The sequence below is a fragment of the Trichechus manatus genome, unplaced genomic scaffold (genome assembly GCF_000243295.1).
Source record: "Trichechus manatus latirostris isolate Lorelei unplaced genomic scaffold, TriManLat1.0 scaffold00054, whole genome shotgun sequence".
In the NCBI taxonomy this organism is placed as follows: Eukaryota; Metazoa; Chordata; class Mammalia; order Sirenia; family Trichechidae; genus Trichechus; species Trichechus manatus.
In genome coordinates, this window is record NW_004443990.1 from 4,139,400 (window position 1) to 4,162,321 (window position 22,922).

General features: G+C 35.6%; 1 protein-coding gene across 1 annotated transcript in view; it reads left to right on the forward strand.

Moving 5' to 3' along the window:
• TRIM37 (tripartite motif containing 37) overlaps positions 1 to 22,922 on the forward strand; it is a 120,993-nt gene that overhangs the window by 8,833 nt on the left and 89,238 nt on the right. Inside the window, exons 3-9 of the mRNA XM_023732717.1 lie at positions 4,648 to 4,688; positions 6,156 to 6,272; positions 8,516 to 8,603; positions 10,798 to 10,920; positions 13,196 to 13,319; positions 14,380 to 14,447; positions 19,773 to 19,897. Of these exons, the coding sequence (XP_023588485.1) occupies positions 4,648 to 4,688; positions 6,156 to 6,272; positions 8,516 to 8,603; positions 10,798 to 10,920; positions 13,196 to 13,319; positions 14,380 to 14,447; positions 19,773 to 19,897 (686 nt within the window). The remainder of the gene's footprint in view (positions 1 to 4,647; positions 4,689 to 6,155; positions 6,273 to 8,515; positions 8,604 to 10,797; positions 10,921 to 13,195; positions 13,320 to 14,379; positions 14,448 to 19,772; positions 19,898 to 22,922) is intronic.

Sequence of the window (22,922 nt, forward strand, 5' to 3'; positions counted from 1 at the left end):
GATGAGACCAGTGGAGTATCTTAGATGGCCACTCACAGGCTTTTAAGACCCTAGACACTACTCACCAAGGTAGAATGTAGAGCACTGTCTTTATAAGCTGTGTCATGCCAGTTGAGCTAGATGTTCCCCGATACCATGGTCCCCAGAGCCCTCTGCCCAGCAATTCAGTCCCTTAGGGCGTTTGGATGTGTCTGTGGGGCTTCCATGACCTTTCTTAGTACAAGTTGTGCTAGTTTCTCCTGTATTGTGTACCTCTTCTTTCTTGAAACACCTTTCCTTTTGACTTCTTTGACATAATAATCTGTAGGCTTTCCTGCTGTAAAGTACTAACTACTCTCTCTCTGTTTCCACACTTCTAAATATTGGAGCGCCCCAGGGCTGGGTCCTGGACTTTCCTTTTTATAATAACTATGCTGTCTTCCTCGTAATCTCATGGTCTTGGGGCTTAAATACTACCTGTAGGCTGATAACTGCCAAATTTGTCTTTTTAGCCTGATATCTCCCCTGCCTACAGACTTAGACATCCCCGTTTGGATTTGTAGTAGGCATCTCAAATTTAACATGTCTATAAGCAAAGTTTTTATTTTACTTCCCAGATCTGTTTCTCTTCTAGTCATTTTTATCTTAGAACTCAGTTTTTCATCCAGAAACCTAAGTGCCAACCTTGAATCTTCCTTTTTCCTCACATGCAATTCATCAGCAAATCCCGACACTTATACCTCCAAATTTTCTGTTGAATCAGTCTAACTTGTGAAAGTCTCCAACAGTGCCTGGCACATAGTAAGTGCTCAATAAATGTTAGCTATTATTTTACAGTTGGCCCTCCTTATCCATGGATTCTACATCTGTGGATTCAACCAACTGCAGATCGAAAATATTTGGGAAAAAAAAAAGTTCCAAAAAGCAAAATTTGAATTTGCCACACTCCTAGTGCTGCGCTGAATGCTCGTGGATGAAGAAATGTGTAGACATACCCTGCCGTAGCCTTCCGCCGTTTCACAGATCTTCAGTCTCTCTTCAGTGTTAGTTGTTTGAGCGTTGTTCGCCTCGCGTCTGCTTTTGCTACTTGTGTGCGCCCTTTGTTCCTGCGAAAAATGGCTCTTAAAAAGCAGTGAAGTAGTCAAAGCAATCACTCAGAGGCTAGGTGTCAGGAGGTTGAGGAGAGCGAGAGGAAGGCATTTAAAGCTAGTAAGGGATAGCTGGCTAGCTCTGTAAAGCGCTACAGCCCCAAGAACTTCAAGATCATGGGCAAATTGGCATCGTTGATGCCCAGACAGGATCAGCATTCCCGGAAGAGTTCAAGAAACTCATAGAAGAGAAAGGCTACTTTCCAGAGCAAGTCTTTAATTGTAATGAAACAAGTATTTACATTAGCATTTACATTGTATTAGGATTGTAAGTAATCTAGAGATGATTTAAAGTATACAGGAGGCTGTGTGTAGGTTATAGGCACCGTTTTATATAAGGAGCTTGAGCATCTGTGGATTTTGGTATCCACGGGGGACCTGGAACCAATGCCCCGCAGATACAGAGGGATGATGGTGTATTTTTAGATTATTTTATACAGTTGGTGTATGCTAACTGCTTCTCTCTAACCCTTACAGCAATCTTGTCAGGTAGGTATTTTGGTTCCCATGTTGCATATAAGAAACTTAGGCTCAGTGACTTGTCCAGTGTCACGTAGTGAGTGTCAGACCTAGGAATTAGACCCACGTCTGAATACTGTCAGAAGCTTGTGCATCTTGCATTTTAATGAAGGAGAGAAATAAATTCATAAATTGAATGTGGGGGAAATAGCTCTAAAGATGTTCCTTTAATATTACTTGTGAAGTAATACTGTATCACTGAATCTTACCTTTGGTTTCGGTATAGGGGAAACAGTGTTTTTCCCAAAGTATTAAAATGGCCATATTTATTTTGATTATGGAATACAGGGTAAAAATGCCACAAATATTCAGAGAAAGGAAAGATCACTCTAGCCTGGCATAGGCAGGCAGGTTTTATGGACATAATCAGTGGACATTTCCATGGGACAGGACAAGGAGGCAGGGACTGTATAAGCAAATATACAGATGTGATGCTTAGAATGGTGTATATTGCAGCGACAAGCTTGGTTTGAATAAGGATAAGAAAAATCAAACCAAACCTGTTGCCATTGAGTCAATCCTGACTCATAGCGACCCTATAGAACAGAGTAGAATTGTCCCATAGGGTTTCCAAGGAGCAGCTGGTGGATTTGAACTGCTGGCCTTTTGGTTAGCAGCCATAGCTCTTAACCACTGTGCCATCAGGGCTCCTTGACTAGAGATAGGAGACATATTAAAAAAAAAAATATGGTATGACCACTCCCTAAAATGGTCCCAACCTTTACAGAGTTTATAGTCTAGCAGGGCAGGGGAGATCAATAAGTAAATCATTACAGTTGAGTGTTATAAGCACAATGAAGGGGGAAGTGTAGGTTGCTGTGGTAGAGCATGGCAGTGGTATCTAAAATGAAATGGTCTACAGAGAGTCAGACACAGCTTCCTGGGAGAAGTGACATATATACTGAAATCTAAAGGATAGTAGGAGTAACCCAGGTGAAGGGAGGTGAGGACGACCATCCAGACAAAGAGAGGGAAATATTTTTAAAGGCTTAACCTTGCTGGGTCATAGGATGAGGCAGGAGATGAGGCTATTGAGGTGTGGGATATGGCCAGTTCTGGAGGGGAGCTATGACTAGCAGAAGAGTGGTGTGGTCAAAGCAGTGTTTCAAGGGAACAGCCCTGACCTAAATCTCATTTTTGCATAGGGAACAATGGAAGTAATGTTCAAAGGTACTAAGAATGGAGGAATCCTTTATCCATCTGCTTTGTCGTCTAGTGTGTATTTTCTTTGCTGAGAAGTACCTTTTTTCCTGTCATCTTTAATCCTATTGTCCTTTAAGGTTTCCTTGGGAATTGTATTTCTGAGTTAATTATTTGATTTCAGATAAAAGTTCATGCATGTTCTTTTAGAAATAACAGATTGGGAGTACATTGGTGAAAATCTGTATAATTATTTACCTCAGAACCTATTGCCAGACAATTAAAACATAAACCCTTTAACCATAAAGTTGTTTTTTCCCCCTCCTGGAAATGTATTCAGAAAGCCTTAGCATTTCTTTTATATATGGGGTAAAAGTGCTCCGTAGCCAGTAGTAATTTAAAGAATTAAATTAATAGAATTTGGGGTTTAGTAGAGTATTATTCTCTTCTAAAATCTATCTGTAGTAGATGAGGAAACCAAATTATGTAGATGTTAAGATTACCAAACTGTAAAACTCAAAAGACTTAACAAGGTTTTGCTGTGTTGCTCATTCATGTTTTAGCTCTAATTTATATGCCCATAATGTATATACCTCAAAATTAGTTTGTTTATTTAAAGGGAATTTAGAGTACCTTAAACTTCCTCAGGGATTTTGTGGTGGGTTAGTTGGCAGTTCGAAACCACCCAGCGGCTCTGTGGGAGAAAGACCTGGTGATCTATTCCCGTAAAGATTACTACTACTACTCCCCGTTGCCATCGAGTCCATTCCGATTCATAGCGACCCTATAGAACAGAGTAGAACTGTCCCATAGGATTTTCTAGAATGTAATCTTTAGGGGGACCCTGTTGGCAAGGTGGTTAAAGCACTTGGCTGCTAACCAAAAGGTTGGCGGTTTGAACCTACCAGTTGCTCCATGGGAGAAAGATGTTGCAGTCTGCTTGCATAAAGATTTACAGCCTTGGAAACCCTATGGGGCAGTCCTACTCTGTCCTAAGGATCGCAGCGAGTTGGAATCGACTCGAATGCACACCACAACAACATGAGAGGGTAGCTTCTTAACACCCATTTTGTTATGAGTTCTTTCTCTTCTGAAGTTCTTGTCAGGATGATAATGAGAGGGAGAGGGCAGATTGCCTGCTATTTCTGTAAGTAGCTCTATAATTAATGCAGGGACAAGAGAGTTAAACTCATTATAAAACTCATTAGAAAAATTAAAGGTAACTGATCTTTGAATTTTTAGTTCTTGAAATCTGTATGAAACAAAACATCAATGTGATCCTGATCAAAAGGCGGAAATTATAGGAGAGAATTTCAAGTTCTCATGGACTCCAGACTTTCTGCAGCTGTGAAGGCTGGATGAACCCCTGAAACTATTGCGCTAAGATCATCTTTAAACCTTAAACCAAAATTATTCTCTGAAGTTTTCTTAAAAATAAATAGTTTAGCTTAACTAGTAAATAATGTCTGCCTTGAGCATGATGCTCTTTAAAGAACTATCTATATGAGGAACCTGAGGAGGCAGTGAGTTTATGTTAACGGTGGAGGAACAACTCAGAAGAGCAGGGTAAGAATGGTTGCACAACTTGAAGGATGAAATCAGTGTCACTGAACTGTACATATGTAGAAACTGTTGAATTGGTGTATGTTTTGCTATGTATATTCTCAGCAACAACAAAAGAAATAAAATCTAAAAAAAATCAATGTGATGTTGAATGGTATGTTACGTGTCCAGTAAATGCTTGTTGAACTTGAATTCTGAAACTTGGAAGGTAGTTAAAATAATTAAATTTTATATATACATATTTAGAAATTAATATAATGTTTTTAAAATGAAAATCTAAATATTTTTGCCTCCATAGCGTTGGCTGACAGAACAGAGAGCTCAATGTCCTCATTGCCGGTAAGTGTTTCTCTATGATTATTTGTGAATTTGGAATAATAGCATGATGGGGTCAGAGTGTGACCTAGGATTTATAAAGGCAAGTTCTTTCTGCAGTCTGCTACAATTCTCTTCTTCATAAAGGCAGTGGAGTGGGGGAGAAGGGAGAAGCAATCTACCTAGGTAAGGAAATGCAGACTAATGTATCTGACTTAGAATTGTGTACAGTGCACTACATTGTTTGATAGGTAGTGTAACTTTTAGAAAACCATTGTGCAACCTCTTAACGTATCTTCTATAATTTAAAAAATAATAATAATGAAAAATGTTTCTATTTAAGAAATCCAGACAGTAGATAAAAACTAAAAAGTCTTCTGACTCTGATATTCTCTACCTTGTCTTTTCATGATACACTACTTTCAAAAGAAATTGTTAGGTTTGCTGTCTATTCTTCCAGACGTTTTTTGGTGCGTAATACTGATATGTATCTTCACACGTTTATGCTTTCTCTTAAAACACACAAATGATACAATAATGTATTCCAACTTGCTTTTTTCATAAAATATGGTGGATACCTTTCCTTGATGGTATGTACACATAAATCATTTAAAAAAATGTTTGAATAATTACTGTAGGGATGTACGATGATTTATTTACATCCATATTGAGAGACGTTTAGATTGTTGCCACTTTTGGTTATTTCAAACAGTGATGCCAGATTGCCTAAAGAAAAGGTCGTTACCATTTAACACTTGTAAGAAGAGGTATGAAAGCACCTTTTCCTAATATTCTTTCTAATGCTAGATATTCTGTTTCATTTTTTGGTAATTCTGCTAAGTGAAAAATTGTATCGTGTTTTTAGTGTGCATTTAGAAAACTGATTTAAATCACAGCAGAGCATTAAGTTTTTGAGTTTTACAGTTTGGTAATATTAATATCTACATATTTCTTTTTTCCTTGAGTAATTCTTCACACCTTTTGCCCACTTTTCTTTGTGTATTGTTAACACTTTTTTCATATTAACTTGTAAGATCATTGCTATCAAATAGAATTTTGTATGATGATGGAAATGTTCTATGTCTGCTCTGTCCAGTATGGTGGCCACAAGCTACATGTGACTGTTGACCACTTGAAATGTGTCTGGTATGGTTGAAGAATGAATTTGTCTTTTGTTTAGTATTAATCAATTTGAATTTTAATTTGAATAGTCACAATATGGCTAGTGGCTGCCATACTGAACAGTGTGGCTTTAGACTAAGGAGTTGAGAATTGAATCTAATCTGAATTGCTAGTATTTTTTTTTAGGTGTAAATGATGTTAGTGTGGTGAAAATAAATTACAAAGCATGCTTTTCTTTGTCTCTTTGTAATTATTTTAATAGTAATGTGGTATGAGTATGATAGTGAGTCCTATTTTGAGGAATGTGTTTGTTCTAGAAAATAATCTCAAATTGCTGAGTTAGAATATGTGTTTATATTTCCCTCCCAGTGCTCCACTTCAGCTACGAGAGCTAGTAAACTGTCGTTGGGCAGAAGAAGTCACACAGCAGCTTGATACGCTTCAACTCTGCAGTCTCACCAAACATGAAGAAAATGAAAAGGACAAGTATGTCCTCCGTTGCTTTGTTCAAGTGCTCCTTGGATTTTGTCACTAAGTACCTGCCATGTGTTATTTTAATGACACTCTTGGTGGTTTCCTTTTAGTTAGTTATAAATATGAGTAATACAATACTTGAACTTCGTTTTTAAATTTCATTTGTCTGATGTTTCTGTTGGGTAATATTTAAGATGGTTAATTCTCTTTATGTTGTGTATTTTGCAAACCTTTATTTAGTGCCCCTTTGCCCCCTTCCACCCCCCCAAAAAAAAATATCATGCTAGATTATTGGGATACAAAGGCAAATGAGACATGATTTCTGCATAACAGTTTAATGGAGGGGACATGTGACAATACAGTGTGATAGGGCTTTGGTGGAGAATGCCGTAGGAGAAGAATCCTCGAGGGAATGACATGATCGAAGAATTTTGATCATATCTGGAGGGTTGTTATTGGGACTCAGATAAAGAAAGGGAAGATGTAGTAAAGTAGCAATAATTAGCTTTTGCAGGTAAAGAAACTGTAACATGGTTAATTGCAAGGCTTTACTCTCTGGCAATAAGAAGATAAATTAGAAGAGATTTTAGGACCCTGGAATGCTTAGAAATTAAGCCATACCACTTTCTGTACATTTATAGCAAGTTAAAGCAAGAAGTTAGAACTTCAAGGAGCATCAGAATCAATATGTTTCTGTTCCTTCATTATACTGAAAAAATAGAACCATAGAAAAGAAAAAGGCTTAACCATGGTGATATAGTATGTTAATGCAGAGCGAGAAATAAAACCCAGTGTTATTTTTACTACGTGCTATTCTACTTGCTATTCTAGTTAAAGGAGCCCTGGTAGTGTGTGGTTAAGCTCTTGGCTGCTAACCAAAAGGTCGGTGCTGCAAACCTACCAGCTGGTCTGCGAGAAGAAGATGTGACAGTTTGCTTCTGTAAAGATTCATAGTCTTGGAAACCCTATAGGGCATGTTCTACTCCTCCTATAGGGTTGATATGAGTCGGAATTGACTTGACAGCAGTGGGTTTTGTTTTTTGAATTCCAGTTAAACGGGACTTTTAAAGACTTTTGTTACTTCTAGCTTTATGGATGTCTCACCAAAAATAATTGTTTAATCAGCTTCTTCCTGCCTCCCCCTCCCCCCATGTGATAACACAGGGGAACATTTAAGACATTATTCATTTCCTCTGGGGTGGTGAGTATCACTATTTGGATAGACCCTTCTAACTCTTGATTTATTGACTTCTTCTATTAGAGCCTTTCATAAAGGGAATGGAACTGCCACAGTTTGCTAATTTGCTAATCTCTTCTTTGCTTCTCAATGCCTACTGGCCATTCTTGGGTTTGCTAAAGGTGCATATGTAAAGGCAACTGATTAAGAATTATTTTGGTAAATTTTGTATATTGTAAAAGCTATATTCTAAATTTGGTAGTTTGGAAATCATGTTAGTTGAGCTTGCAGATTTTTTTTTTAACTTTTATTAATTTCTGATTTGCTATTCAGACTATTTATTGATAAAACATACAGTGGTTAAGAGCTACGGCTGCTAACCAAGAGGTCGGCAGTTCGAATCCCCCAGCTGCTCCTTGGAAACCCTATGGGGCAGTTCTCCTTTGTCCTATAGGGTCACTATGAGTTGGAATCAACTTGATGGCAATGGATTTGGTTTGGTATTTAGGTATTTTCTTGAGGCTCATAGCCCATCAGTGAAATCCTTTTTAAAAAATACAACTGTATCTGCTTTGTAAGCAAGAGAAAATTTAATTTTTGAAATTGCTCATTTTCCATGAGGATCTGATATTATATGATTAATCATATCTGTCTTGGTTACTGTTAGTATTAATCACATGTAGGAAAAATATTTGTGCATGCACACATGTTCATGTAGATATGACTCATAATCTGATTATTAAGCAGATGCCCAAAATGTAGTAGGACAAAATTTATTATCTATAGTGATGGTATAGTTGTCATTATCTACAAATGATGCCATATTTGTACTTTGTTTAAAAACTAGTGTGCATTTTGCATGATCATAAATATTTATAGATGAGTGAAAATAATACTTTAAAGAAAATTTGTCTACATGTAATTCTTTAGTTTAATTCACAGAATCTATAGAATAAATTTTACAATTATATGCCTTCTGAGACATAATTGTTCAACATTGCCTGCCCTGTCTGCTCAAACTTAGGAATTATGTTCCAATTTTAATTTATAACTGTTTTTTATTTTCCATAATATACAGATGTGAAAACCACCATGAAAAACTTAGTGTGTTTTGCTGGACTTGTAAGAAGTGTATCTGTCATCAGTGTGCACTTTGGGGAGGAATGGTGAGCAGAACAAATTCAGCATATTATTTTTAGTTAGAGATTAGAAAGCACTGGAAAAAATTTTTTTAAATAGTTTTTTTGTTGTTGTTGAGAATATACATAGCAGAAATATACCGGTTCAGCAGTTTCTGCACATAAAATTCAGTGACATGGATTACATTCTTTAAGTTGTGCAGCCATTCTCACCCTGTTTCCAAATTGTTCCATTAACATAAAGTCACTGCCCCTAAGTTTCCTATCTAATCTTTCAAGTTACTGTTGTCAGTTTGATCCCATATAGATCTTAAAAAAGCTCAATGCTCAAGGCAGACCTTTTTTACTAGTTAAGCTAAACTATTGTTAGGTTTTAAAAAGACTTCAGGGGATGTTTTTGGTTTAAGGTTTAAAGATTATCTCAGGGTGAAACATTTTTTTGGTTTAGGTAGAAAATAGAATAATTCATTTTCCTGTAAATGTGTAATGAAAATTCAGTGCATGTGCTTTATAGACGCCTTATTAAAAGTAATCACACCTTGTGTTATTCCAGAAGAACCTCTTTAGGGGAGGTTTGATGTAAGATGTTCACCCCTTGTATAAATATTTATATTTTTACCTAAAACCTGTAAAACATATTCATTTGCAAATTCTCTGTTATAGGATCAAGATCTTTGAGTAAGGATCAATTGATTTGATATTCTAGCTACAAGCTTCAATTTCGGCTTCTTTAAAATAGAGCAAGAACTTAGACACTTGTTAAACAACATGTCTAGATCTTTATAAGCGCGATTTTTTTTATCTCTTAGTTTTTTTCTCTATCTAATTTAACAGCAGGTTTTTTTTTTTTTTTTGAAAAGCATCCTATCTTGATGAATTCTAAGGCATTCAAGTTAGTTTGCCTAAGAAGCAATTTTTTATTTTATAGTCATGTTCTACTGTTTATTTAATACTTAAATTCATGCTTACAGTAGTAAGTACAATTCGCATAAATAGGTCTGAGAGTAAACCCAACAGATTCTTGGTGGGAAAGTAAGCCATAGTGGGAGCAGAAGTGGGTAGGCTTCTAGGTTGCTTGCTAGCCATGAAGATTGATTGTACTTTGGGGATCAGTCAGTATGTTTTACAGAAGAATGGTGGGCAAGTTGGTTGAGTAGTAGTCAATTAAGTGAACTTTCTGTTTGAATTTGAATACTAATGTGCTGACTAGAAAAAAAATTAAGTTCCCATAATTCAGCACTTAGATTTTGTAAGAGAGAATGAAGACATTCTTTTCCATTCTTAGACACACAAAAATCCACTTTCTTCAGTAATCTCTTAGAGAACATGGCAAGGTGCATTGCGTGAACAAAACAATTCTATTAAGAGTATATCTGTTACAAGAAGTCTCCTAAAATAGTAAATTAATAGTTCTTCTATGTACCAATCAAGAGAATTATTACAATAGTGAAACTGAATAGAAAGCTGTTTTTAGGTAGATAAAGTTTTTTTCTATGAGCACAGCTGGATTTGTGAGGCTAATTTTTATGAGCCTTCTATCCCTAGAGTAACTTTGTGGCATGAGAAATGGAGTTCATTGCTTTTGCTAATTATGTAACCTGGGTCTTTTCCTCAACTGTCTTACGAATGCATTCTGTTGTGCTAGAAACTGGGGAGTCAGTGATGAACACGACAGATATCAAAAAATGGGTTCTGTACTTAATTGTTGATGTGATGAGAGTGAATGACTATGAGACCTGACCCTATAAGCCTGAGATAAGCTGCAAAGGATATGGAAGAGTTAAGAGGTGAAGAGTGAGGGGAGGGAAGATGAAGATGAATCATTTTTGAATGAGGGAGAAACTCTTTCAGAGGCCTGGTGGGAAGAATAAGGATATGCAGGAAGGCTAGTGTTGGCCAGGAGAAGAGTGGCAGATGAGGTAGCGGCAGATGGCTTGGGTCATGGTCAAGGATTTTGATTCTTTGTAATGAATGAAGATTTATGGATAGTTTTAATGTTTTGTAAACTGTTTCACTAAAATTTTGAAGGAGAGCCTACATGGGCCAAGTGATTGTAAACAAATTCTGGTCTGCTTTAAAAACAATAATGGCAACAAAATAGATAAAATTTATTTTAAAATATTTACCAGTTTATTAGTGTTCATAGACTGTTACACATGGATTATAAATGCAGATGAGATGTGTGGAAATATTCTAAAGTTACTCTTATTAATTTAAATAGCATGGTGGACATACCTTTAAACCTTTGGCAGAAATTTACGAGCAGCATGTCACTAAAGTGAACGAAGAAGTAGCCAAACTTCGTCGGCGTCTCATGGAATTGATCAGCTTAGTTCAAGAAGTGGTAAGACTGCTACTAAAAGGTCATCCCTCTTATAGCCTATAATATATAGTAATATGATATATATTCTCTAATAGAAGTCAACCAATTGTTTAAATCAAGATTTTCAAGAATTGAAAATTTGTTAGGATACATCAGTAGTCAGTCAGTCTCCTACTAACTTGAAACTAGCTGAGGAGATTATATCCCAAGCCCTGGCCTTTAAGAGAAGCAATTGGAACCTTTTCTGCCAAATTAAAGAATCTGTTAGTGAGCTAAAGATAAGTTTATTTCTTATAAAGTCAGTAATTGACTCCTAAATAGAGTGAATATTGAGTTTTACAGAGTCAATATGTTATTTGTTCTTCGGACCTCTCTACAGCGTTAAAGAGTAATACTTTACTTTTCAGATACTGCGTAAGGTCACACAGTTTCTGTGAGTTGTTTTAGGAACCTGTCGTTTATAACAGTATTTTCATGGGGAAGTGTGCTAAACTTTAAACAATTAAGTAATAAGTATACTTTTGGAATACAATCTGTTTAAAGTTGCCAGAGTGACTGTTATTACAGACCACTGCTAACTTAAGAACAGATGTCATCTTTGTTTTACATTTTCATCCAGCAAGTTCCAAATCATTATTTATAACCCTGTTTATACAGAAAGGAGTGTTTTTGAGTTCCATGTATGTGACCTACAAAGTCATTTTGAAATATAAGCTGTTTGCAAGTTGGATGGCTTCTAATTGATCTTCATGTAACAACCTGTTTTCATATGATTTTCTCTTGGCAACATTATCTTTTGTTTGCCCATAAGGGAGGGTTTTCTAGGGTTGAGATTCTCACTGTATTTACATAATAATGTAAGTATAGTAAGTATAGGAAAAGTTGCTTTTTAATTTCTGTGGTGCGCCAGTGAAAAGTCTATGTACACTGCAGTCTTGGGAAAGCCTAATTTATTTTTTTTTTTGTATTTAGTTTTGAAAAGAAACAAAAAGAAAAACTTTGTAAACTAGAGTAGATACTTTTTTTTTTTAAATTTTATTTGTTTTCAGGTTTTTCAGAATATGAAGTGACTTTTATATACTTTTTTGTTTTGAGTATGTCTTGTGAATGTATTACCTAAACCAGTATTTTGTAATTACAGGCCTTTTTGGTTAACTGTAAAATATCATATACTTTATTATGTTTTAATTATGTATTTTTAAGAATCTTTTTTTCTGATTCAGTTTCAATACTCAGAATTTTTTTTTTTTAATTTTTAATTTTTTTTTTATTGTACTTCAGGTGAAGGCTTACAGAACAAATAGTTTCTCATGAAACAGTAGTACACATATTGTTTTATGACATTGGTTAACAACCCCACTACATATCAACCCTCTAACTTCTCAACCTTTTTTTTTTTGGTGAAAATACACATAGCCAGAGATACACCGTTTCAAAAATTTCTACATGCACAGTTCAGTGACATTGACTACCCTCTTCGAATTGTACTGTTATTCTCACTTAAGATGAAGGCTTACAGAACAAAATAGTTTCTCATTTAACAGTTAGTACACATGTTGCCCTATGACAATGGTTAACAATCTCACAACACATCAACAATATCCTTACTCAACCTTGGGTTCCCTATCACCAGCTTCCTTGTCCCCTTCTGCTTTCTGACCTTTGTCACTGGACTCCTGTACCTCGTTAGTCTCATTTGGTTTTACGGGGCTGTCTACTCCCAGGCTGAACAGTGAACCTCGGAGGTAACTTCACCACTGAGCTAAAGAGGTGTCTGGGGGCATACTCTTGGGGTTTCTGCAGACACCTTTGGGCCAGTAAATCTGGTCTTTTTTTTGTGAGTTAGAATTATGCTCTACATCCTTCTCCAGCTCTGTCCAGAACCCTCTGTTGTGATCCTGGTCAGAGCAGTCAGTGGTGGTAGCCGGGCACCATCTAGCTGTACTGAACTCAGTCCGGTGGAGGCCTTGGTAGCTGTGGACAATTAGTCCTTTGGACTAATCTTTTCCTTGTATCCTGTTCTCTTCATTCTCCCTTGCTCCCGAAGCGATGAGACCAGTGGAGTATGTTAGATGGCCGCTCACAGGCTTTTAAGACCCCAGACACTACTCACCAAGGTAGAATGTAGAGCATCAATGCTCAGAATTTTTTAAAGCAATGGATTACTTAATAGCAACAGTTTTTTAAAGAGGAAATGAAGTCTCCTGACTTTAAGAATAATTCAAGTGATTGCATTAATGTCTGTTTGCTTCTATTTTTTAATTCTTAAAATTCTTTTTGCGTGTTCATCTTCTAGGAAAGAAATGTAGAGGCCGTAAGAAATGCAAAAGATGAGCGTGTTCGGGAAATTAGGAATGCAGTTGAGATGATGATTGCACGGTTGGACACGCAGCTGAAGAACAAGCTTATAACACTAATGGGTGAGTGTTTTGTATGCTGCTGGGGTACATGGTGCTTTGAGCTTCCTTGAAGTTCAGTCTTTGACAAGTAAAGACTGGTGAGTTGTTACAGGCTAGGAAAGAATCTTGAGGTTTTAGCCAATTACATTTTGTTACAAACTGGACTAATATCTAACCTGTACTTAGAAATGATTGGAAAGAAAAGATTTCATAGCCATTTGGGTAAGTAATCTTAATGTCCAATGGACCTCATTGTTAGGTAGTATTTTTTTCGATTCCAAATAAAAAATTTCTACTACTAGTGTCCCATTTTTTTTAGTTCATCTTTGTTGAAGGTAAAGAGATGGCACTTGTAAATATTAGCATAATCACCTCCCATTTTTTCTTAGAGATTTAGGATCTTGGTTCTTTGGTTTCTTAAGGTCGCAGTTTTAATCTTTTAGTAGTATTCGTTGCTTAGCTTTTTGTTTTTTCAAAGATTCCTCATTCTTCTTTGATTGTGGAGCCAGGGATTGAACATAGGATTTAAGTGAAGGTCTGATCAATGCTAAATGTTTGTCTACAGTTTCTTGAGACTCATACTTGTCTCTGGGCATTCTTTTTACAGATCATTCTCTGGTCAAAGGACACATCCCTTCCTGACATTTAACATAAACTTCTGGCTCCTGAATGCGTTCTTTTTTAACCCACAATTAAATTTTAGGGAGGAGTTATTTCTGAATAGTTGATTGTAGTGAAATTAATGTTAATGTTTCTTCAAAAATAATACAAAGTTCTAGAGAAGTAAATTTTTTGCTGAAAATATATTGCCTTTTTACGTTTCTCAGATGAGTTTGATATACCTAAATTGCATTTTTTCTAAAACCGTAGTTAGGGTTGATTCTGAAGTCATCTTTTCAAAGCTACAATAATATTAGATTTAACCTGTTAAAGCTCTACGAAAATCTTTAGGGTAGCTGTAAATAAAAATTTTTGCTTACTTCAGATGGATTCCATTTTATTGAATATGTTCAGTGAACGTTACTATCATTCTTAAACCAGTAATGAGCCTGTGTGTTGGTGTTTTGCTGTTTCCAAACAGGTCAGAAGACGTCTCTAACACAAGAAACAGAACTGTTGGAATCCTTACTTCAGGAGGTGGAGCATCAGGTGATAAAATATTAAATGGACAATGAAATCAAGTCTTTTTCCATTTTTGTCTATTTCCCTTGAAAGTTTATTTTGTCAGATTGTCAGGATAAGGTATAATGGGAATTTTTATGAAAAAAGAATCAACTGATTCTTCTCACGTTTTCTCTCCTCCATTATGTTTGGAAACTAGATAAGTTAATATGACTTAGACTGTTTTGTAAGAATAGAATTATTTTTACTGGACATAGCCCATAAAAATCTGTAGATCTGTAAAAAAATTAAAATCTCACATGTGACTTAAATAGTGATTTTGAGATAGAATGTTATTGCCAGTTTTTTAATATGTAGTGATCTTTAGGCCAAAATTTAGCATTTTTAGTTATTAAGCAAATTTTTACCAAGTGCCAAATAAATAGCAGGCAATCTTACAGATATTTGGGATACAACTGTGAATAAAAAGGGAGAAAAACTGCCCTCATACAGTTGATGTTCTAGATTGTGGTGGAAAGGAACCACATAGTAAATAAATAAATATAATGTGTAGTGTTCCATAAATATTTAATATGTTCAACTGTTTGAATTCAGTTATTGGAATTCTTGAATTTCTCTCTCTGCCCGATAGAGCTGTCTTGTTGCGATCCCTTTCTCAGTCATCATCTAAGGATTCCCTTCACATATTTCTTGGGTTGAATTCCATGCTTCTTGATTACCATGGCTTTTACTTTTGCTTTACTGCTCTGTTTTGGTATCCCGCTTCCTTCAGTAGCTTTCCAGGAAGGGAAATCAAAATAAATTTTTTGAGACTGCAAGTTTGAAAATAACGTTTTTCTGCTTTTACACTTGGTTTATAGTTTGACTTGTAAGACTCAGTACATGAATATTTATTTAAATACCCTTGTTTTCAGAACTCCACTACCCACATTCTCAGTTATGCAAGTTGTTCCCCTAGTTCAGAGACTTTATTTTATCCTTTCCAGAGAGTAGAACTAGCAACCTTCTGCTGCAGTGATGGGGCAGCTGTGATTGAGTAGGGAAAGGGATCTGGAGATGTGTGGGTGTGTGGTTAACAGCTTTATTTAGGTATAATTGACATAAAATAAGCTGCATGTATTTAAAGTGTACAATTTAGATGACAAATATATACATCTGTGAAGCCATCCCCACAGTCAAGACGGTCAAGATAGTAAACATAGCCATTATCCTCAGAAGTTTCCTTGTGCCTTTTTGTAAACCAGCCCATCCTTCCAGTCAACCATTGATCTACTTTCTGTCACTAGGGATTAGTTTGCATTTTCTAGAGTTTTATGTAGATGGAACCATACATTGTGAACTTTTTTTTAGGTTGACTTCTTTCACTCCACGAAATTATTTTGGGATGTATCCGTGTTGTTGCATGTATCAGTAGTTAATTCTTTTTTATTCCTGAGTAGTATTTCATTGTATGTATATAACACAATTGGTTTATCCATTCACCTGTTGATGGTCATTTTGTGTTTGTTTTTAGTTTTTGGCTATTACAAATAAAGCTATTAGGAACATTCACATACAGATACTTGCATGGACATATATTTCCTTTTCTCTTGGGTACCTAAGGTGGAATGGCTGGGTCAAATGGTAGATGTATGATTAACTTCTTAACTGTCCACTGTTTTCTGAAGTTACTGTACCGTTTTATATTCCCACCAGTAGTGTTTGAGAGTTCTTCTTCCTCCAAATCCTTGTTAACATGTAGTATAGTCAGTCCTGTGAATTTTAGCCATTTTTGTATGTCTTTAGTAGTTTCTTATTATGGTTTTTATTTGCATTTCCCTTATGACTAATGATGTTGAGCATCCTTTTTTGGGGCTGATTTGCAATTCATGTATCTTCTTTGGTGAAGTGTCTGTTCAAATCCCTTTGCCCATCATTTTATTTTATTTTTAAAATAGAAATGAGTAATATTCATTAAATGATATTTCTTCCTTATTTCTAGCCAGATTATTTAGTTTGCTAAAGAGTAAAAGGGAACTGTTTTAACTTGATAAAAGGAATTTACTTAAAAGATCTACAGGAAACATAATTCAAATGGTGAAACTTGAAAGATTTCTTGTTAAACCCAGGAGCCTGGTAGCATTGCTCCTCTTTCGAATACACTGATACTATTTAATGAATGAAAATAAAAATGAGATACATGTATAGAAAGGAAGAGATAACTCTTTCTTTGCAAAGAATATGGTTATCTACATGGAAAATAATGTAAACTGTTACACCTTTTTAGTGAGTTTATCTTGGATGCTGGATACAAAATCAAGATGTAAAAATCAATAGTGTTCTTCCCGCTTTCTCCCACTACCCCCAGATAGCATTCCTATTCATCAGGAATAGTCAACTAGAAAATTTAATTGAAAAGAAATCCCATTCATAATAGCAACAAAAATTATTAACGTATCTATGAATAAATCTAATAAAAGATGTTTAAGACCTTTGTAGAGATCATTATTAAACAAAAAAGAGATGAATGAAGAAATATTTTAAATCTCATTGATTCTTAGATGCACATTTTGTTACATTATGCTATCTCTGATGCATCTTAACAGTTGATGCCATCTACAATTTACTGAAGTTTCTTTTTTCTTAGTGGCACATAAAATAAAGGCATGTTTAATGATCAGTGGCTTAGTACATTTTACGAACTATGTATATTAGAGGGAAAATTCAATATCATAAAAGTACCGTTCTCCCCATATTAATCTACAAATACAATTCAATCTTAATTTTACATGAATTTTCTTGGAATTTGGTAAAGTTCCAAAATTAATGTGAAGGAGCAGGGATTCCTAAAATAGTCCAGATACTCCTGAAGAAAAAAACAACAAAAGTTGGGGCTCTTGCCATACCTTATATCAAGATATAACATGAAGTCATAAGTGATTGTGACATTGTGGCTTTAGCACAGGGATAGACAAATGGACAAAGGTGGCAGAATGAAAAGCTCAGGAACAGATCCAGGCATGTGTGGAAACTTGATATATGACAGAAATGGAGAGGGATGGACTTTTCAGCAAATACTGACTGTTGTACATGTGGGAAATAAAATTGTCTTCATCTTACACCTTGTATAAGAATCAGTTCCCGGTAGATTCAAACCTAAATATGAAGAGCAAAATTTGATTATTTTTAGAGGAGAACATCTTTGACATAGAGTAGTAAAGGATTTCTTAATGCACAGTAAGCACAAAATATAAGGGGAAATATTTGAATGCATTAAAATTAAAAATTGTTTTGAACAGAGAGTATTCAAAAACTAGTTTGACAAGCTATACACTGGGAAAAGTTATTTTCACTCCTAAGTCTGAACAAGAATTGGTATCCAGAATTTATAAAGAAATACAACACAATCATAAAACAATTTCTTAAAGAGTGTACAAGGGATATGAACAGATAGTTCACAGAAGAGGATGCTTGATGATCAGTAAACAAGAAATTTTACTAGTAATTCAGGAAATGTAAATTAAAACCACAACAAATTGCCATCTTATACCCTTAGATTGGCAAAAATTAATAAGTAACTATCAAATGTTGACACACAGCAATGGGAACCTGTACACTACTGATGAAGCAGAACTGTAAATACCAATTTACTAATATCTGTCAGTTTACGTCAACCCAGTAATTCCAGTCTTAGATAATATACCCTAGAGATGTCTCAAATAATATACCCAAGGGTCTTTACTCGAACATTATATTATAGCGAAGAATAGGAAGTAACTTAAATGTCCATTGATAAAAAGAAATAAATTATGGATTATTCATACAGTGGAATTCTTTAAAACCAGTGAAGTACATCTACAAATATCAATATGATTATATCTCAGAAACAATATTGAGTGAAAAAAGTAGGCTGCATGGTGATAGCAGTATCAGTAGCCTGATACTATTTATGGAAAGTTTGAAAATATTAAAAACACTGCTGTTATATTGCTTATTTATATATGCATAGTAATTGGAGAAAAACATGTATAGCAATGATAAACTTGATTTGAAGGAGTGAGTAACCTTTGGAAGAAATGTGTGGAAGAAATGGGGTCAAAGAAGGGCATTCAGTAAGTAGTATTCAATAATTATTTGTTGAATGAAAAACATAATTAAATCTTTATACAGATATACCTTGTGATTTTTAACAAACATTTTAAAAGACCTTATTCAAATAATGTTAGGTCATTTTAAGTCAGTTATTCAGAAAATATTAACATCTGAGGCAGTAATGCCTGACACATTATATACATGACATAATATGCTGCCACTTGTTATCTTCTGGAGCCCTGGTGGCACAGTGGTTAAGAGCTATGGCTGCTAACCAAAAGGTCGGCAGTTTGAATCCACCAGCCATTGCTTGGAAACCCTAAGGGGCTGCTCTACTCAGTCCTATAGGGACACTATGAGTAGAAATCGACTTGACGGCAACGGGTTTTTGGTTTGTTATTTTCTGTTCTGTTTTCTCTTACCTGTATGTAGTTGATTGATCTGGTAGCCCAATCGTATGTTATTATTCTTGGTAAACACAAAGCTATAAGCTTTGATACTTGATATCATTCATATGATAGTAATCATATGTTGTCATTATTCTTTGTAAACTATAAGCAATTGTTATTTAAGAAATATAAACCTATAGTGAGTTTTACAGTTTACAAAGGTCTTTCACATAACATTAACTCGTGATCCTTATAACAAACCCAGTGAAGCAAATGATAGTAGATATTATTCCAGTTTTATACGTAAACAGACTCATAACTGTTCACTCAGAGTGAGTGTTAGAGCTAGGACTTCAAACTGGACGTTTTGAACACAAAATCAGTAGTCCTAACTACTGTACTTACTTTACTGAAGTTGAATTTCTCATTTTTTACTTTTGGCTTAACTTAAAGTTGTTTCCTAAATTGACAAATTTTTTTCTGTGTGTCACATCTTAACATTTTTCTGTTCCCTGGAATGCAGTTTGAGAAATGCTCACTTAAAGGCTTTTAACCTGTATGGCTTTGTTCATTATTATACACAGTGACTGTACTGTATCAGTCTGAACATGTATTTGTAGCTGCTTAAAATTTGACTTATAATACCTGAGGAAGAATTCATTAAAATTAAGTACACTTATTTAGTGACTTTAATGCTACATGGAAATAAATTTAGATTCTTTATAGATTCTTAACTCTCAAATCCACTTGGAGAGTCATTGTTACTTTTCTTCATCTCATACTTTTTCAGTTATATAAACAAAATAATTCCTAATTTCCTTCTTTATTAAGAATGCTAAGGTTCAAGTGAATGATAACTTTGTTTATTCAGATAATTTTTTTCCTCACACAGTTGCGGTCTTGCAGTAAGAGTGAATTGATATCTAAGAGCTCAGAGATCCTCATGATGTTTCAGCAAGTTCATCGAAAACCCATGGCATCCTTTGTTACCACTCCTGTTCCTCCAGACTTTACCAGGTATGAAACAGCGTTTTAAACGGTTTACATGTTTAAGGTGTTTATGACGGGCATGATCTGGTGAACTTTATTGTATACATGTAAATCTGGTTAAAAAAAATGTCTGGCAGACTCATTTACACTTTTGACTGTAAAGAGAAGATGATAATGAATTAGGAACCACTTTTTTTCTTGTAGCTCCATCTTTCATAGTGTAGAAGTAGTTGATTCTGTTCAGCTCCATCAGCCTCTGTTCATTCTTTTACTTACTTTTTGGATTTTACTTACATCTGGTTACACTGTAACTCTTTTGTATTACAAGTATGTAGCCAAAACCAAAACTCATACAAAACTGATGAAATGCTAGAAAAATTTTAAAGCAACATGATGTTATCTGCAGATCCTTAAAGACAGTGAGAGGATACAGTTGCAGTCTAGGTGTGTTTTTAGTTTTCATCTGGGTCAGAATTTTATGAAATAACATAGTATCTCAGGCATGTTTAGAATTGCACTGGGATGTTAGACCAGTGGTTTTCCACCTTGGCTATAAATTACAGTCAGTTAGGATTCTTTTCAAAATTACAACTGCTGGACCACACTCAAGTTCATTTGAAATTAAATGTCTGTGCTTCCGTCTGGGCAATTGTAGTTTTTGTTTTTTAACCTCAGATTATTTCTTGGGTGAGGGATGAACACCATTGCTTCAGATAAATTTCTTGTTATGGCATACATCAGTCTGTCTTACACTTTAGAGATGGCAATGGAATACTATCAAGTTTTTATGCGATCTTGAGGACTGTGGTATATTTAGGAAAGTTTTTTTTTTTTTTGGGACATTTCAGTTTTTATTTTGTTTTTAAAAAATATTCCCAGGGCTTAGCTTAGCGATGTACTCAATAAGTGTTTGCTGGGTTTTTTTACTTCAGCTAACATATCCTACTTTGACCTAGACTATACTGTTTTTATCATTATGCATACTACGTCATTATTGAATATGGAATGTTGTTTTCCATTTACTCCTCTTTCATTCCGTCCAAAGCTGACCTGATTTTCTACTTGGTAGCGCGAAATGTCCCTAGTTTTCTTTTTAATTTTTTTCCATACCAAAATTTATACATACATTATTATGTGACTCTGATTGCTCTCCCCATACTGTGATAGCACACTCCTCCTTTCCACCGGATTCCCCATGTCCATTCAACCAGCTCCTAACCCTCTCTGCCTTCCCATCTCACTTCTGAACAGAAGCTGCGCGTTTAGTGTCTTGTATCTGCTTGAGCTAAGAGGCACGCTCCTCACGAGTATCACTTTATGTCCCACAGTACAGTCCGATCCCTGTCTGAAGAGTTGGCCTCGGAAATTGTTTTAGTTCTGGGCTGAATGAGAGTCTGAGGGCCATGCTTTCTAAGGTTCCTTCAGTCTCAGTCAGACCATTAAGTCTGGTCTTCTTACTAGAATTTGAGTTCTGTATCCCACCTTTCTCCTGCTTCATCAGAGACTGTCTGTTGTGTTCCATGTCAGGACGTTCATTGGTGGTAGCCGGGCACCATCTAGCTCTTCTTGTCTCAGGCTGATGAAGTCTCTGGTTTATGTGGCCCTTTCTGTCTCTTAGGCTACTACTTTCCTTGTGTCTTTGGTGTTCTTCATTCTCCTTTATTCCAGGTGGTTGGCACCAATTGATGCATCTTAGACGGCCACTTGCAAGCTTTTAAGACCCCAGATGCCACTCACCAAAGTAGGATGCAGAACATTTTCTTAATAAGCTTTGTTATGCCAGTTGACCTATATGTCCCCTGAAAGCATGGTCCCCAGACCCCTACCCCTGCTACTCTGTCCCTCAAAGTGTTTGATTGTATTCAGGAAACTTCTCTGCTTTGGTTTAGTCCAGTTAAGCTGACTTCCCCTGTAGTGTGTGCTGTCCTTCCCTTCACCTAAGATAATTCTTATCTACTATCTAGTTAGTAAATAACCCACCCCCTCCCTCCCCACCCTCCTAACCATCAAAGAATGTTTTCTTCTCTGTTTAAACCTTTTCCTGAGTTCTTCTAATAGTGATCTTATACAATATTTGTCCTTCTGTTACTGACTAAATTCACTCAGCATAATGATCTCCAACTTCCTCCATGTTATAAGATGTTTTACAGCTTCATCGTTGTTCTTTATCGTTGCGTAGTGTTCCATTGTGTGGATATACCATAATTTGTTTATCCATTTGTCTGTTGATGGGCACCTAGGTCGTTTCCATCTTTTTGCTATTGTGAACAGTGTTGCAGTGAACATGGGTGTGCATATATTTATTCCTGTGACCGCTCTTATTTCTCTAGGATATATTCCAAAGAGCAGAATATCTGGATCGTATGGTACTTTTGTTTCCAGCTTTTTAAGACCAAGTCAATTTCCAAAGTGGTTGTACCATTTTACATTCCCACCAACAGTGTATGTAAGTGTTCTGGTCTCTCCACAACCTCTCCAGCGTTTATTTTGTGTTTTTTGGATTAATGCTAGCCTTGTTGGGGTGAGATGATATCTCATTGTAGTTTTGATCTGCATTTGTCTAATGGCTAATGATCATGAGCATTTCTTCATGTGTCTGTTAGCCACCTGAATATCTTTGGCGAAATGCCTGTTCATATCCTTTGGCCGTTTTTAAATTGTGTTATTTGACTTTTTGTTGCAGCATCTTGTAGATTTTAGAGATTTTGTCATAGCCAAAAAATTTTTCCCAGTCTGTAGGTTGTCTTTTGACTCTTTTGGTGAAGTCTTTTGATAAGCCTAAGTGTTTGATATTTAGGAGCTCCCATTTATTTAGTCTCTCTTCTGGTGCTTGTGCATTGTTACTTATGGTTCGTATCGTGTTTATGCTATGGTTCGTATTGTTTGTATTGTGTTTATGCCATGAATTAGGGCTCCTAGCGTTGTCCCTATTTTTTCATCCATGATCTTTATCGTTTTCGATTTTATATTTAAGTCTTTGATCCATTTTGAGTTAGTTTTTGTGCATAGTGTGAGGTATGGGTCTTGTTTCAGTTTTTTGCAGATGGATATC